This window comes from Schistocerca serialis, chromosome 4, assembly GCF_023864345.2.
Source record: "Schistocerca serialis cubense isolate TAMUIC-IGC-003099 chromosome 4, iqSchSeri2.2, whole genome shotgun sequence".
Taxonomy (NCBI): Eukaryota; Metazoa; Arthropoda; class Insecta; order Orthoptera; family Acrididae; genus Schistocerca; species Schistocerca serialis.
The window spans coordinates 737967078-737985172 of NC_064641.1; the positions used below are offsets into that span (position 1 = coordinate 737967078).

At 42.6% G+C, this 18095-nt stretch overlaps 1 protein-coding gene across 5 annotated transcripts in view; it reads right to left on the minus strand.

The window, feature by feature from the left end:
• The window catches only part of LOC126473257 (serine/threonine-protein kinase tousled-like 2), a 585239-nt gene that overhangs the window by 341505 nt on the left and 225639 nt on the right, over positions 1-18095 (minus strand). For 3 of the 5 annotated variants that reach the window (XM_050100191.1, XM_050100195.1, XM_050100193.1), the window contains exon 3: positions 6801-6902. The exons of the other annotated variants lie outside the window; for them this stretch is intronic. In XM_050100191.1, the coding sequence (XP_049956148.1) occupies positions 6801-6902 (102 nt within the window). The remainder of the gene's footprint in view (positions 1-6800; positions 6903-18095) is intronic. 5 annotated transcript variants of the gene reach the window in all.

Here is an 18095-nt window from a genome sequence, read left to right on the forward strand (position 1 = left end):
CAACTTCACGTTCAGTGGAGAAACTAAAGTTTTCCAGGTTCAGTAAACATATTTCTGGGAATTAATAGCATTAAGCGGGCACAGATAAGGATGTGTACGATTGAACAGACAGAAACTGCTAGTTTGAAACTGCTGCATTGGTACTTACTACTTAGCTCCTCTTTTTGGTAACAATAAATACGAAAGTTGATGTGCTAGACAACTAAATAGAGATACCTGGGTAAGTATTGCTAAATAACTGGAATATGATTTAACTAGCACTCAAAAGTTTGGATTCGAAGTATTCAAAATTTTCGTAGTGAAATCAATAACAAAGCACAGACAGAATACCATGAAAGAAATAGTTGCTGTATTACAAGCAGGAACGAAGATGAGCCCTACTATAACAATACTTTGAATGTTGGAGATTACGATACAATCACGATGACAGACTTGAAAAGTAGTTTAAAGGAGGTCAGGAACAGAATGGCTAAATGTACAGATGGAATAAATCTGGAACTTATAAAATGCACCAGTGTTAAATGGAAAAAGTTATTGTGCAGTTGTTGAATGATATTTATTGCTTCGGAAAAATCCCAGACGAATGAAAGGTAGCAAGAATTTTAAGGATACACAAGAAAAGGGTTAAAAAAGGATGCTCAAATTGCAGGGCACTGTCCATTTTGAAGGATGCTTGTAAAGCCTATTCCATCTGGCATTAAAAGGAAACTTCAGTCAATAGCAGAAACATTTTTACGAGAGGAGCAATGCGGATTTTTTAAAGGTAGGTCATGTGCAAATGCATTTGTTTTAAAACAACTGACAGAAAAGAGAATTCAACAAGCCACTGTTTCTGTTCTTCCTACAGTATGAGAAGGCTTACAATGAGGTAGGTACAATGTAATTATGTAATTGATCACTGACTACAAAGTACCCATAATTTGTTGAACGTCATTAGATTATATGGTAATACTAAAAGTATTATAAACGAAGAGTTATTGACTGTAAACTAGGGGTGTGGTCTCTCACCGATCCTTTTTGATATTTAATATCAACAAAGTTATAGAAGAATGGAATTTTAGAAACCCTGTGCAGATGGACCTGGGATGGAACCAATTTAGTGACAATTTTATTTCTAAAAGCCCAAGTTCTCTTAACAGACACCGAAAGGGCTTTACAAAAATTTGTGTCTGAATTCAATAACGCTTTACAAAATTATCAAATGGTCGTGCGTGTAAATAAATCAAAAATAATGATCAATAATAAAGTAAGCAAACGGGTAAAATCTTTTAAATACTTCAGGACAGAGATATCAATGTACAAAATTAGTTCAGATGTGGTTCAGAATACACAGATATAATGCTGTAAGTGTGTGTGTGTGTGTGTGTGTGTGTGTGTGTGTGTGTGTGTGTAAGGAGATATCTACGTACAATTATGGGGAAGGAGAAAACACAAAGTACACGTGTTTGCTAAGCATGCTCTTAGGTATCGTACTGAAACCTGGGCCCTAAGAAAGAGAAATGAACGAAGAAATTAAGCAGCAGAGCTGAGATTTCTGAGGCCACTTCTAAGTTTAATGCCACGAGACTGAGTGCGGAATTAAGATATAAGACAGTAACTAGCCGTAGACACGACAGAAGAAATTAGACACTACAGAAAATCCCATGACCACATCAAAAGGATGTCATGCGAACGCCTGCCATGGCAAGCACTACATTCCAAACGAACTAGAAATAGGATATTGACGGCCAGTAAGAGATGAAGAAAACAATTTTGATAAATTTGTTTGGTTTTGGAATGGGCCAATGCCCACGCCTTGAAATGGAAGAAGAAGATTTGGTCATTAAAGAGTTTTTTTTTTCTATAAACATAGTTCCTGAATTTGACCATTTAAATACCCCTCTCAGTATGCGCAGTATTCGATGTAGGAAAAGTCCCCAAGTAGTCTAACAACACTTGACCAAGCGGTGGCCTATTCGGACAGTGGTGGTTAAGAAATTTTCGTGAGCGATATGTCGCAAGGAATGGAAAGAATTAACGGCACTGTAAAATTCTTTGTACCCATATCTTGGATTAAATCCGAAATCATTCACAGCGTCTCATGGGGTGATGACAGTAGGTTCTAAACTCTGACTCCTTGGTGTTTCGTGAGCTTTTTTATGTGCAACCACTGGGTTTTGCCCACTTCTTTCTCCATCTTGCTGTCCTCGGCAACATAAGCACGACTCCACACGTTAAACGCACTTGCTAAAGTAACCTATACAAAAAGTTACTCTTATGTGGAACCATTTTCAGTTATAAAAACGAAAAGTGCTTTTCGGTATAGGAAAATGAAATTCTAGGCGATTTCCCAGCTTACTATGCCTTACGGTTTTACTTTCACCCTTCAGCTTATAGCTTTCCTTCCACCCGACAAAGCTAAACAGCAATACGAACTGCAGCAATAAAGACAGTGCCTGGAATCTAGTACTAAGCGCTACTACGAAACCTGCATCACGAACAGCCCAACCGTGTTCAGCAACGCGAGGAGACAGGCGAGCTCCTGTGACAGGATTGCGCGACGCAGGATTTGACCCAGTTCATTGTCGCTCACAGCAGCAGCCACGCTTCAGCTCAGCACAGTTCGCATACTCTAAATGCAGCAACGGACTTCTGCTCCCAAATTAAAATAAAGACAACCTCAAGATTAAGCCACGATCTCGGCAACAATTTTTGATCGTATCACATGTGGAAATACAGATCTGAAAGAGATTTCTAACAATTACAGCTCTTGTTACAATTATGTTAATTTTGATCTGCATGATACTTTTATTCGAAAACACCATTTACGAAGAAATGAGTGCAAAGCCTTAATATGGTCCAGGAAACACACGGAGTTTTTTAAGTAAATATTGGGTACTCTCTGCTCAATGTCTTAAATTAAGTGAAGTGGCACGTCTTATGGCACGTAAGACATTATTACGGTTTTTCTAGCAAATTGAGAGAGAAAGATATGCGGTGTTTTGCTCTGACAATGTACGCCCCGACAACCCGACAAGGGACCGCACACGCTATCAGGGTATGGTTCAAATGGTTCTGAGCACTATGGGACTTAAACATCCAGGTCATCAGTCCCCTAGAACTTAGAACTACTTAAACCTAACTAACCTAAGGACATCACACATATCCATGCCCGAGGCAGGATTCGAACCTGAGACCGTAGCGGTCGCGCGGTTCCAGACTGTAGCGCTTAGAACCGCTCGGCCACCTCGGCCGGCTATCAGGGTATGGTCAAAATATGGTGGCTTGCAAATATCAGCGCTGGCAATGTTTGTCATGCATTCTCGTAGTGTCTGTCTGTAGAGAGCTTTTCCGCAATTATGTGGAAGTCTTGATAAGATAAACTGTAGTCAAAAAGGTATTAATCACATTCGAGAGTTGCACAACGAAAACGTAACGATTTCGCCATTAGCGTTAAAGCTATTTTTACGTCAATGTTTTCACAGTTATGGGTCGGAATGAATATGGTGAGTTGCAACGCTAGAAACTAATCGTTGTTTATCCCTCCACGAGAACTAATATGTATTACAAGAAAACGCAACACACTGTATAGACGACTACCCTCCTGTGAGAAAGGAGATTGCTGCTCAGACTGTCCCATATCCTGACGACTACACTGTACTGAATACATGTTTTGTACGTATCTAAATGTTTCACATTATTTCTAGCAGTATGGACATACTTACGACAGAGGTTTTCGACGGCTTTATAAATTATTTTACTAATTACCTGTCACATCCCACAAGCGTTTGTCGCTTTTTATGTTGCTCTAATCTTCACTGCAAATTATCGATGATGGCAGTAGTCGAATCAGCGTAATAAAGAAAGAAAATTCTAATAGCAACCTAGATGGTTTTATTCACAAAATTTTCGCAATGATCGCGGACTAATACAGGAAAATCATTTCCTTTATTAACAAATGTATCGAGATGACAAAGACGAGGTGCCGACAGCATGCTATAGAATAATTAGGAAAAGTGAGGAACGTCGGCAGAAGCCCCAAACGTGTTTATCCTAAATACGAACCGTATACTCTAACCTGTAGAATGTCCGTTGCAAGAACGCCCCACTTCAAGAAAAAGTAACGGCTTCGAAATTGAGTTACTAATGTAATTTCTTTATGCATGTCCCTTGATTCATAATCAACTGAATGGTGTGTATTACAAGTGGTAAAAAGAGAGACTTTCAACATACCCCTATTTGTTTCATTCTTTCGAAACAAATGTCACTGCAAGAAAACATTCGGTTATTTGCGCAGGAAAAGGTTTCCTAATTTGAAACCAAATACTGGATCTAACTTAAGTAAAAACGTTTGGATCTCTACAATCGAGCCCTTTCATGAGAATGAAAAAACTGCATGGTCTTGGACGGATGATTTTGACCACACACACACACACACACACACACACACACACACACACACACACACGTTGCAAGTTTGTGATTTACTTCGAAAATCTCGGAAATAAGTAATGAAACGTGTATTCAAATTTATAATGTGATTCACATAACACAGTGAAATACGCCCCCTTTCAATTTTCTTTTAGTATTGCCTTGTAAGGCAAGAATAGCAGCAGGAAATAACACATACTTTGATTTACAGAATGTGCTGTGCAGTAGAGCAGTTTCATGAAGTTTTAAAATCAGACTGTAACAGAGTGTAATTCTCCCGATAGCTCTCTATATGGGTCTGGAAACAGATGAACAAACCTGCCGATCTTAGTGAGAAAGGTGTAACGGAAAATATTTGGTCCCCATTACTGGACTACAGGATACCAAAAAACTAGGAACTGGCACAGCTGTACTTACAAGCTGATGTTGGCCGAAGGCTGAAGGAGGAAGACTAATGTGGACAATATACCTGACTAGGACGGAAGACTAAAGACTACAGCGAGTACCATTCTCAGGACCCGTGGAATGCCGCGGACCACATTGGGGGAAAGGAAAATAGGTCACGAAATCCTGGAACAGAAGAGATTGGTGGAGGAATGTAGAGAATTAATATGGTCCCCAAGGCCAAAGTGAAATGAAGAAGAAGAAGAAGAAGAAGAAGAAGAATTGCCTTCGGCGGTCCATTTCCACCTCTGAACAGCTGTTAAAGCAGACCTACATTTTAATATAGATTTACCTAAACTGTACATGTGTACAGGTAAAATTATCTGGAAATAATTTTTCACTCTGTAGCGGAGCGTGCGCTGCTTGTAACTTCCTGACGGATTAAAACCATGTGCCGGACCAGGGCACTAACCCGGAACGTTGCCTTTAGAGGGTAATACTCTGTATAACTCAGCCACCCTCACAGGTTTACTTCCGCCAGTACCTCTCTCCTAGTTTATAAGACTGCCAATAATTCGTCTATCTGGACCTGCTTCACACTCAAGTTGTCATCCTGTAGTTTCCGCACTACACCACCATTCGCCTCAGGAAGGACGATCTTAATGAGGACCAACAACAAAAATTAAGTTGCCCCTCCTAATCCACACAAGCGTTTGAATATTTTAGAGCGATTTAGGTGCTATAAAATCTGGGTTTATTTTTCTTGAAGGAATGTTCCACTGTCGGACTTGGTGAAAATTATACCGCAGAGTGCCATGCCACTGTTCTCTCTCTCCAAAGAAATATTTCTTGATAATAACACTTCACAGTTAATACAAGCTCCACGAGCATCTGTGCTTTGATAGTCATTTGACGCGGGAAGCTAAACATTCAAAGAACTGACGCAGTTTGTCTACCTAGTGCCTCTGATTGTAAAACGCTCCAAGTACCTTACGTATTTCAGGAAAATGCTTTGATGTGGCTAGTTGTCTTTTTAAACATTTTCTTTAATGAATTCATTACGGCACATCATTGATTTCCTCAGCTTCATTTGGGTCGTGTATGCTACCTCGGCATACAGCGTACAGCCGGAATATAGCGCTTCGGAAAATATTTTGTGACACGGACAAATTTGAAATATTGTATATAGTCAAGTCGTACGTGTGAAAAGCTTTCAATACCTTCAGAGAATTTATCGGAATTTGATCTGTAACATTACTGATGTATTCTAATTCTAAGAGACAAACAGTAAAAGATCCAGTGCTGAGAAAGGCAAACGTAACACTTCCGACTGCATATGTTAATGTATTGGGATCTGAAACTGCAGGATGCGGTAGAAACATTCTTGTTACCTCACAGATGTTCGCTGCAGAGTTCAGTCGTCCGATTTTAGGTGAGAATTTCAAATTGTGTAGCGCAGCCAACGGGTATGACAATGAATCCGAATTCATGCTCCATCCTTGAGTACAAAAGAAGAAAAATCTGATACGATCGAACCACCAGCCTCTTCCCTGCCTTGCATAAAGTTATTCATCTGTATACGGTGGTACGTTTCAGCGACAACTTTAACTACACGGTACGCCACAGCGGGAGTTTCGTGGTCGTCTGCGGAAATCATAGCGTTGGAGCAGACTGCATAATGGAAGCATTGGCGGACTGAACACTACTGATGTACAACATCTCTTGTAGCTCTTCAACCGCCAACGAAATAGCATGAAACACCGCCAGTGCACGAAAGTCGAGGAGACACGCTAAGCGGCGACACCCGAGTACAGAGTTCGAAACGCTTCTCAATTACGTCGACTAGAACGGCAAAAATGGGGACAGGAGCGCTCTTCTGTGCGCATGCGGCCCCGACTTCCACGTCGTCTAACAAATAAACAATCTTGAAAGAAAACATACCTTCGTGGTTTCGAACATTTCGAACACCAATGTGTGGCGATCGTCAGATTCGATGGTACACTTACCTCCCGCTTCGTAAGCAACAGGGGCAGGCGGTTGAGGGCTTAGCTCGGACGGTCTCCTCTGTCCGATCGTCGTTTGTAACGCAATTTCTGCCGCAGACATCCCTACCACACATACACATTACCAATTACTAACATGATCATGGCCACAGCAAGATATGGTGTTAGTCAACTTGTACTAGTGCTAAATGGTTAGTCAAAAATACATACAAATAAGCGACGCGCGCTGAAAATACCATACAAATGACGCAGCTAGTATTTTAAATAAGATGTGGAGCTGTCAACGACATCCACCGCAAGAACTAGGCGCTCCGCACCATTCACTGCGCCTGGCGAGTCGGAAGAAGAAAGTAGGTTGCAGCGCCTCCACGCATATCAAACGGTCGTGCCACTCCACGGCCATACAGCTTCCCGGGCGGGATTTCGCAAGAATCAGTTACCGAATTTAGAAGCTCTCAAGGTCGGCTAACGATGTATTCAAGTTTTACCAGAGAGGAACCCCATGACAGTAACCGGAAATTATGTAGACGCGACAGCGGCCCCGTGGTTGTGACGAGAGATCAAGTAATGGAACCCAGATGTTGTAATTTATGAAACATATTCTAATTGCTTAAGAAGCAGAGTGTACTTTATTTTGTGTCTGTGAATCAGGGTAGATGAATGAAAAACTGAGACATCGAATGTATGGTACTCTACGACCTGAAGGGAGTATCACAATTAAGGAGAAAACGGATAAACCAATTACACTGCGAATCATCAGAAAATAACAATTTATGCCTTCTGAGATGAGGAACGTGACGGGGGGGATGTAATTGCCACCTTTGCTCTATATGTAGCTTCGGCTTAAAGGGGATATTCTTTTCGACTGGCCCTAGGTCGAGCTTTAGTATAACGTATTTCACAGTTTCACTAAAGTGGATACGATAATTACCTGTCAGAGCTGAATTCCTGGAAGAATTCGTGGACCAGTTCTCCGCTCTCTTAAAATCAATTATTCGGGAAAGAACAAAAAGGGTTTCAGTGTCATAGGCTGCAGGTCAAACAAAGGACAAGAACTGATCTAGGAACCATAGAGTAGAAAACTGTAGTACCTGTGTTGGGAAAGAATCAGAGCTCTGGGCGCTAATAGATACCACTGAAGCCTAAGTCGTTATAGGTACTGTAAACTGTCCAAAGCCGGAGATAAGTTCATTCGAAACTGACCTGCGCCTTTCATAAAGGATAGACTAAACACATTTGGTGGTGGTGGAGGAGGAGAAGGAGGAGGAGGAGGAGGTGGTGGTGGTGGTGTAGGCGGAGGAGGAGGAGGAGGAGGTGGTGGAGGTGGAGGTGGTGGTGGCGACGGCGGCGGCGGCGTTGTGTTTATTTGTTGCAGTTGGAAGTAGTTATCTTGTAACAAAATTTAAGTACATAGTTTCCTGTTAGTTAGTCTGGGTAAAGATTATACTTGACAACAGGACTACATTGATTACTTGTTCCTTTTACCCACCTCCCGACTCATGAAATGCAGTCGCTAAACAGTTCAAAAAAGAGTGAGTTGTGTCAAATAGGTGCTCCACTCATACAATTATATATGGTGGTGACTTCATCTATCCCCGATGTGTTGGTGATATTTACGTTTATAGTCGGTGATAGGCATAAAACATCGCTCGAAATCTTACAAATGCTTTTTCCGAAAATTATTTTGAACAACTGGTTCAGGAGCCCACTCGAATTATACATGTTTGTGAAAACACGCTTGATGGTTGGTTCAAATGGCTCTGAGCACTATGGGACTCAACTTCTGAGGTCATTAGTCCCCTAGAACTTAGAACTAGTTAAACGGCCGGCCGCGGTGGTCTAGCGGTTCTAGGCGCTCAGTCCGGAACCGCGCGACTGCTACGGTCGCAGGTTCGAATCCTGCCTCGGGCATGGATGTGTGTGATGTCCTTAGGTTTGTTCGGTTTAAGTAGTTCTAAGTTCTAGGGGACTGATGACCACAGATGTTAAGTACCATAGTGCTCAGAGCCAACTAGTTAAACCTAACTAATCTAAGGACATCACACACATCCATGCCCGAGGCAGGATTCGAACCTGCGACCGTAGCGGTCTCGCGGTTCCAGACTGCAGCGCCAGAACCGCACGGCCACTTCGGTCGGCAGTGACGGAAGGTCACAGACGATAAAAAACATTTGCAAAATAATTTAGACAAGGTATGTGTGTGATGCGAAAAGTGTAAACTGACCCTAAACAATGAAAAATGTGAGGTCACCCACATGAATACTAAAGGGAATGCGTCAGATTTCGGTTACACGATAAATCACAGAAATCTAAAAGTTGCCAACTGAACTGAATACCTAGGTATAAAAATTATAAGCATCTTACATTGGAACGATCACATAGATAATGTTGGGGGGAAGGTGAATCAAAGATTGCGTTTTACAAAGTGGCAGAACACTTAGAAATTGCAAAAAATCCGCTAAAGAGACTGCCTACACTATGCTTGTGCGTCCTCTGCTATAATATTACTGTGGAGTATGGGATCACTACCAGATAGGATTGGCGGAGAACACTGAAAAAGTTCAAAGAAGGGACTGTCTTTTTGTATTACTGCGAAATTGAGGAATGTGTGTCACGGATATGACACGCGAGTTACAATGGCAATTATTAAAGCAAAGACGTTTTACGTTGCGACGCATGTTTTCACGAAATTTCCATCTCCAACGTTCCCTTGCGAATGCAAAAATATTTTTTTGACACCCACCAACGTATAGAGAAACTTTCATTGTTTGCCGCGCGCTGTCAGAGTGGAACGGTAGAGAAATAGTGAAAGTGGTTCGATGAACCCTATGCCACGCACGTAAGTGTGAATTTCAGAGTAATTATGAAGACTTTAACAGACAGAGCGAACAACCAATGTAAGTAAATTAGGGAACTATGATGTAACACATACAAGATAATTAATAAGGTTCACAGATTAACGGACGACTGCACTTCGTCGACAAGTCTTTCCATTTTTAATAAGTAATCTGAAGTGGGGAATAGGGTACGGCTTTAAGAGAAACGAGTTAATAAGAATCAGAAAACTGTTAGCACATACATGTATTACCCAATTTCTTTTTACATGCTAAAACTTCCGTGCCAAAGAGCAGCCATTTCTCTCTCAATTTTCTATTGCTGGAAGTCGACGATGGTACTCATACCTGTGCAGTTGTAACGATTATTTAAAGGTAACAGAATATTTAAATGACACCTGTTTCTGCTTATCTTCCGGGTTTCAATTTCCTACGTACGGTTCCTTTATCACGAAAAGGTGCACAGATGTCTCTGTTTCCTCGATAATCACCAGTTTCGGCATACCGTCCTTGCCTATACCCATTAACGTGCGTATTCCATACTGAAAACAATCGACGGGATACGGTCACAACTCATGTATGTTTACCAAAGGCCCTTAGATCGTTTACAACTCTCCCGAATACGAGTCAGCAAATGAGACCACTTAAAGTGAAGTGCTGAGAGCACTGGAGAAAGATTTCCCGCAGTTTGGTTGAAAACGGCTCGCAATAAACCCCATATTCCCTCTCGAGGTAGTGAGGGCTGCACATGAGGAACTTAATGTCCCACAATATCCTCTGTGGAAACTGCTAGTAAAGAGTTGAAGAGCTCCTGCGAAAGGACGAGCAAGTACACTTACGTGCAACACCACAGAGGGTTGTGAGCTTCTGCTCGCCGCAGAAGTGTCTGAGATCAAGAAACTTGCGTGAAATCCTCACCAGCGACGCACTATTCATGCGCACTTTCCCGTAGAAGAGTGCGACAGATTAGCCAGCTCACTTTCATTTCGTTTCTGGACAAATCACAGACGTGAGGTTAATGCACAGAGCCACGATACAAAACTTTTTACGTTTTGCACTGTATCGCACTTCCCATATTACGAGGTTATAGGCGTTATATAATTAACAATCTCTAGAGCTCCTTCGTTATTTTAGTCCGGGATTTTTGTAAAGAAAATCTTGTCTATGGACCAAACAAACACGGAACACTCACCAGTTCACGTTGGTAACAACCCTCGGATATGTCACTTGAATACTGAATTGGTTTCCTCTGCGGAGAGTCGATATCTCTCACGTCTGGTACTTCAGAATGCTGCAAATTTTATAGCGACACAGAAGACTCATATCAAGGATGACACAGATTATTACAGAAAAGAAGTATATTCGGATACGTTATGGTTGGGGGCCATAAATAATGAACAATACAGCATTGAAACGTATGTCAGATCCAGTCTAGCTGATAATAAAGTAACTTATTAAGACAGAACAGCAGATGTCTGTTTTGGCTATAAAGGTTGCCGGCATCATTGTTGTAAATATTCACAAATCACCTGTCAGGTCCTTCAGTCACCCAGCTGTGTATGCTGGTAATTTCAGCAGCAATAGTCATGTCTGGGGACATCAGGAAGAAACAGCCATGAAGCTATTCTAAATGAATGGATGGAAACGTTCAGTCTCCAGCTTGTGTAGAACGCTACAGATCCACGAACGTTTGAATCTTGTAAGTGGCAAAAACATTAGTCTTCTGATTTGTGCATCTTATGTAACTCTAGAAATAACATGACGCAACGAAAGAATATCATGTGTTTCTCACACAGCTAGAAAACGCCAGTCATATTTCATTATTGTACTGATATTCCATTAGTAACGTCCGTTCCTAAAAGTCGATGGACTTTTCAAATTGCGAACCGGGAAGGTCTTGATAGTACCTTTAAGTGGATCCGTCCCCCAACTCCACCCAATTATGAACGATTTCTGGGTGCAATTAAAGTTAATGTCAGGAAATTGATTTCACGTGGTTCTGGAAGGAGTACGTCCTCAGATGGTCTCCAGAATAAGATGGGTTATATGCTTAATATTAGGAATCTCAGAATGACAACAGCTGATAACCTCTTGGGAGCTCCCAGTAAGAACAGAAGAGAAAAATAGTATAACACAACGGCAAGACTCAACTTTACACATCAACGTCAACGTGATCACTCTGCTATTCACAATGAGGTGCCTGGCAGAGGGTTCAATGAACCACCTTCAAGCTGTCTCTCTATCGTTCCAGTCTCTAACGGCACGCGGGAATAACGAGCACTTAAATTTTTCAGTGCGAGACCTGATTTCTCTTATTTCATCGTGATGATCATTCTCCCTATGTAGGTGGGTGCCAACAGAATGTTTTCACAATCGAAGGGTAAACTGGTGATTGAAATTTCATGAGAAGATCCCGTCGCAACGAAAAACGGCTTTGTCCTAATGATTCTAGTCAGAAAGACTGGAACATTATAAGAAAATCTGGTACAGTCCTAAGGTTGTCAAGCACGACACGTGAATGCCACTTCTGTTGCAGCCAGACAAATGAATATTTCGGAAAGTGAAAGAGAAGGTACGCACACGAACTACAGAAATGAATTTTACATAAAACACCCTATCTATAATCACATGCAGTCTACTCATAGGACTTCTGCGTTGAGGAACTTGATGCAGTCTTCAATACATTACAGGTAATTAAAGGAATTTGTTTTGATGGCATATAACCATTGTTTCTTAATCGGATGTAAAACAAAATTGTGGCTCACTGAATGTTTCAATGGGACTCTTGAAAACTGGAAAATTACTAGTTTTTCAAACAGGGCTAAGGCAATTGCCATCCCGAAGCCACGCAAAGACGGAACCGATGCTTCTCACTACTTACCAGTTTCGCTGCTCAGCATAACCTATACGCTATTGCAAAGGCTTATCCTAAATCACATTCAATAAGCCATTGATCAAATCATCCCCGTCGAACGAGGTAGCTTCAGGAAAGGTCGGAGCTGCTGCGACAAGGTCTTAACGTTGACAACTCTAGTAGAAGCTGTATTTCAAAAAAATGGTTCAAATGGCTCTGAGCACTATGGGACTCAACTGCTGAGGTCATTAGTCCCCTAGAACTTAGAACTAGTTAAACCTAACTAACCTAAGGACATCACACACATCCATGCCCGAGGCTGGATTCGAACCTGCGACCGTAGCGGTCTCGCGGTTCCAGACTGCAGCGCCAGAACCGCGCGGCCACTTCGGCCGGCTAGCTGGATTTCAAAGACGTCTCAAACCAGCTGCAGTTTTTGTGGATCATACGGCATCTTATGGCACTGTATGAACAAAGGGATTGATGTCAAGGATTACTGAGGTCATTCCACTTCAAAAGATGGCGTGTCTGAGAAACAACATGCTCTCTGGCAGGCATTTTAACGTGTTCCTTAAAGGGCAAGGTAGCAGATTGAGGACTGTTCTACTTCATGGATCAGTTCTGGCCCCCATACTGTTTAACACGTACACCAACGAAATGCCAGAGACTGACTCCACGAAAATCTTATAAGCAAAAGATCTACCATTAGCCTTCCAGAGTAACGATCTTATGCACTCTGAGAACGAGGTGACAAGTGCTATGGCGAAACTGAGTGATTGCTGCCGTAAATGGAGACTTCGTCCTAACCCGAATTAGACTGAGGTTGCTACGTTCCATCCAAATAATTAAGACGCTCAAAGGAAGCTACATGTGACTTACGACGGGATCAAACTACCGCGAAGCTACAACGTAATACATCTAGGAATCACCGAATCTGTCCTTGGCATTCAAACAACAGTGCATCAAGTTATCTAAGAAGCCTGGCTCCCGAGTGAATCTACTTCACAAGACTGCTGGAAGCAATAGGGGTGCGGACGCCAACACACTATGCTGCAATCTTTCTTATGTATTCTGTAGGTGAATATTGCGCACCTGTTTGGGAACACAGCACCCACACAACGAAGGTTGACATGCAGCTTAATGAAGCCATGAGGATTATCATTGGGACTTCTACATCTACGCTCATTCAGTGATTACCATTCCTAGCTAACATTGATCCACAAGACCCAAGGAAGAAAGCGGCTAAGATAAATGTACTTTAGAAGATCCCATGAGAACTGCCACTTGTATGATGTGCTATAAGATCCATCAACAACACGTCCGAAATCACGTAAACCCCCTGGACAGAATCAGAAAATATCAGTTCTTTCGACGTGACATCCAGGTGGCGTCAACGCTGGATCGTAGATCGAGCCGGCAACGCTCGCCTGATTCAATACCAAATAAAGAATGTTGAGGGATTCCAAGTACAGCGTCAAACCTGGTCGATGCGGAACAGCATCAGGACGGGTCAATGAAAGTGTGGTTGCGCCTTGAAGAAGTGGGGCTTCCGTTCATCTGTTGACTGCGATTGCGGAGCAGGCAGAAAAGCAAACAATAGAATACATTGTTAAAGAGTGCCCACTGCGAGCATTTGACGGTGATTTGAGGAATCCACACCAAGCGATTCCGAGTGCTCTCGACTGGTTGCCACAATCTCACACTTCCATTTCCTTATGCACTGAAGAGCCAAAGAAACTGGTACACCTGCCTACTATCGTGTAGGGCTCCCGCGAGCACGCAGAAGTGCTGCAACTAGATGTGGCATGGAATCGACTAATGTCGGAAGTAAACTGGAGGGAACTGACACCATGCATCCAGCAGAGCTGTCCATAAATCCGTAAGAGTGCGAGGGGGTGAAGAAGACCTCTTCTCAACACCACTTTGTAAGGCATCCCAGAAGTGCTCAATAATGTTCATGTCAGGCGAGTTTGGTGGCCAGCGGAAGTGTTTAAACTCAGAAAAGTGTTCCTGGCGCCACTCTGTAGCAATTTTGGACGTGTGGAGTGTTGAATTGTCCTGCTGGAATTGATCAAGTCCGTCGAAATTCACAATGGATATGAATGGATGCAGGTGATCAGACAGGATGCTTATGAACGTGTCACTTGTCAGAGTCGTATCTAGCATGTCAAGGGTCCCATATCACTCCAAGCACACTCGCCCGGCACCATTACGGAGCCTCCAATAGTTTGAACAGTCCCCTGCTGACATGCAGCGTCCATGGATTCATGAGGTGTCTCGATACCCGTACACTTCCATGCGCTTGATGCAATTTGAAATGAGACTCGTCCGACCAGGCAACATGTTTCACAGTCACCAACAGTCCAGTATCAGTGTCGACGGGCCCAGGCGAGGCGTAAAGTTTTGTGTAGCTCAGTACACGAGTGGGCTTTCGGTTCTGGAGGCCCATGACGATGTTGTTAGGTTGAATGGTTTGCACGCTGACACTTGTTGATTGCCCAGCGTCGAAATCTGCAGCGATTTGCGGAAGGGTTGCACTTCTGTTACGTTAAACGATTCTCTTCAGTCGTCATTTGTCCTGTCCTTGCAAGATATTTTTCCGGCCGCAGCGACGTCAGAGATTTAATGTTTTAACGGATTCCTGATATTCACGGTACACTTGTGAAATGCTCGCATGGGAGATTCCCCACTTCATCGCTACCTCGGAGATGCTGCATACCATTGCTCGTGCGCAAACTGTAAACCATGGTCAAACTCACTTAAATCTTGATAAACTACCAGTGTAGCAGCAGTAACCGAAGTAACAACTGCGCCAGACACTCGTCTTATATAGGCGTTGCCGATCGTAGCGCCGTATTCTGCCTGTTTACATATCTGTGTATTTAAATACGCATGCCTATACCAGTATCTTTGGTGCTCCAGTATAGAAGCTTCTGTGTAACCGCAAAAACTATACGTCAAGTAAAATAAAGATGAAAAAAATTGCGTTTAGGCATATAATTTTCAATTAATGATATCAAGCTTTGTATGAGTATGATGCTGCATATTCTATATTGCCAAGACCAAAACTTCTTCATGCAACTCTTTTGCAAGGATGCTCATTTTCGTCTTCAAGAAGTATCAGAGTACTCGTTTCCAATGCTAAAGGCTCCGCGAACACCGTGAATCACGATATGGCAGAACATACAATCCTTCCGCCCCCCCCCCCCCACCCTCTCTCTCTCTCTCTCTCTCTCTCTCTCTCTCTCTCTGTCACACACACACACACACACACACACACACACACACACACACACACACACACACACACACACACTCTCACACTCACTCACACTCCCCACCGCTTAAGTAGAATCCGATGCACGATGCATGCATCCTCTGCACACGTTTCTCAGAATCCGATGGTTTACAGCAGCTAAACATTGTTGTTAAAGCGTTTTACAACTAGTACCAGAAACCGCGATCGTTCATTTCTGTGTGATACCGGGAAAAGGAAATTACTGTGTTGACATTCGTGTTACAGCAGGAAATGAGCTACCGAAACAAAGTTATGATATGGAGGTTTGGAGTCCAAACATAAAGCAAATATCGATCTTCCTGAAAGCGAATGTTATCACAATTAGAGCGATATGACTCTGTAACATGCGACTGCCGTTCGAGATTTATGAACCAGATACAACGTAGTGTGATTACTTAGATGGTGCATACCATGAAAGGAGGCACCCACAGTTAAAACTCTAAGACAGGAAAGAACAGAAATTGCGTCAAACATCCGAAGGAAATGATTTGCGCTTTACCAGACAGAAAAATTAGCTTTTTATAATTATTTAATGATTAACCTCAACCCTATCTCTGTATCTTTACGACTGAATACTCCTTTTGACGTGGAGTACAAGAATTTTTCATAGTTTCTCATCAGGTAGACTCTTTGTAGGTATTTAGCAGAGCCCACTGACTGCTCATGTAACTCGCGTTTCTCCCCGATGAGTATAGGACGACGTCATGAATAAGACCTTTGGACGTAACGGAAGAGGCACAAAATAGTTTCTAAAAACAACCACAAAAAGTTTTATTAATCAAAAGAGCTTCTTCGCTTAATTAACACACTTTACATGACATCCACAATTCAAAAACTTACCACGGAACTACATGCAGCAAGCCTCCAGATCAACCTTGCAAATATCAATAAAAAAAGAACGAACGTCCCAGAGGAGGCTGTAATGCTAAGAGCTAACACATGATTTTAGGAAGAGTCCAGTCTTTGTCTTGCTAACGCCATCAAATGTGCCAGTGAAATAACTGAACACAAGTCTAACAAAGGGCGAACAGGCATCACAGAACTACGATCAATCTCGATAGCGAATATGCTGAGCAGTAGAAAGGAGGTCAGTTAGGAAAGTGCTAGACATAAAGTTTGTGTCCCAGTCAAGAATTGGAACCCCGCTCTCTTCCTAACAAATGCTAAAACCATTTTTCCATACGCTTAAGAAATATAGAAGGTAACCAAACAATTGGTTCAAATGGCTCTGAGCACTATGGGACTCAACTGCTGTGGTCATCAGTCCCATAGAACTTAGAACTACTTAAACCTAACTAACCTAAGGACATCACACACACCCATGCCCGAAGTAGGATTCGAACCTGCTACCGTAGCAGCAGCGCGGCTCCGGACTGGAGCGCCTAGAACCGCACAGCCACCGCGGCCGGCAACCGAACAATTACACAGGAGATTTTAGACATGAATAATGTCGTTGTTCCGTTGGTGCGAGATGGTCACATCTCCTAATAAATGAAGCCCTGTGGAAGCACTAGCTTACGAATTGGCATTCTAGCGAGAACGAAAGGATGACGTTTTGATAATGTTGCGAGGATAGGACAAAGTGATGTCACCACACCTATGTTCGACTGGGGCGGTGGAGCGAGGAGAGGGCGGGGGTGGAAGGGAGGGAGAGAGAGAGAGAGAGAGAGAGAGAGAGAATCATGTACGTACTACATCGCTGAGAAGGAAAGCACGAGTAATGGCAAGTATAGGGCACAAGCGAAAGGTCTGTAGCTCTCCTATGCTTCACTAAGAAATAAAAGGAACAGCATGATCATTTCTCTTAAAGTAACACTTACTACCCTAGTGTAGCCCTGTCCTATTAATGAGTTCGTAGTCCTTCGAATATAATCATCGTACACCAACAATATACTCCAACAACCCTTCTTACTCTAAGTGCAGACAATACTTAGTGTACCTATGTCTGTTACCCCATTTCCTGTTCTGTCTGCTCCCCTATTTCCTGTTCCAATCAAGTCGTGCGCGTGAAGAACGATACTTGTTAGGGCCAAATTTCTCTCATAATGAGTTCATCGGCTTTTTGCGAGATAGACGGAGGAGTAAGCAATATGTTGGATGGTTTCTAATAAGCGCTTTTGCACTTACTAAATGAATCTGTGACGAAAAGTGCTGTTCTTTGAACCTTCCGTTTCCTCTGTCAGTCCTGTCTCGTAAGAGTCTCATACTGACGAGCAATATTCCAGTGTCGGTATAACCTATCTCCACCATCAGTGGTCTAAACTCCCTTACCTGCCATTCGCTTTATGAAGTTCAACTTTAAACTGCTCCGT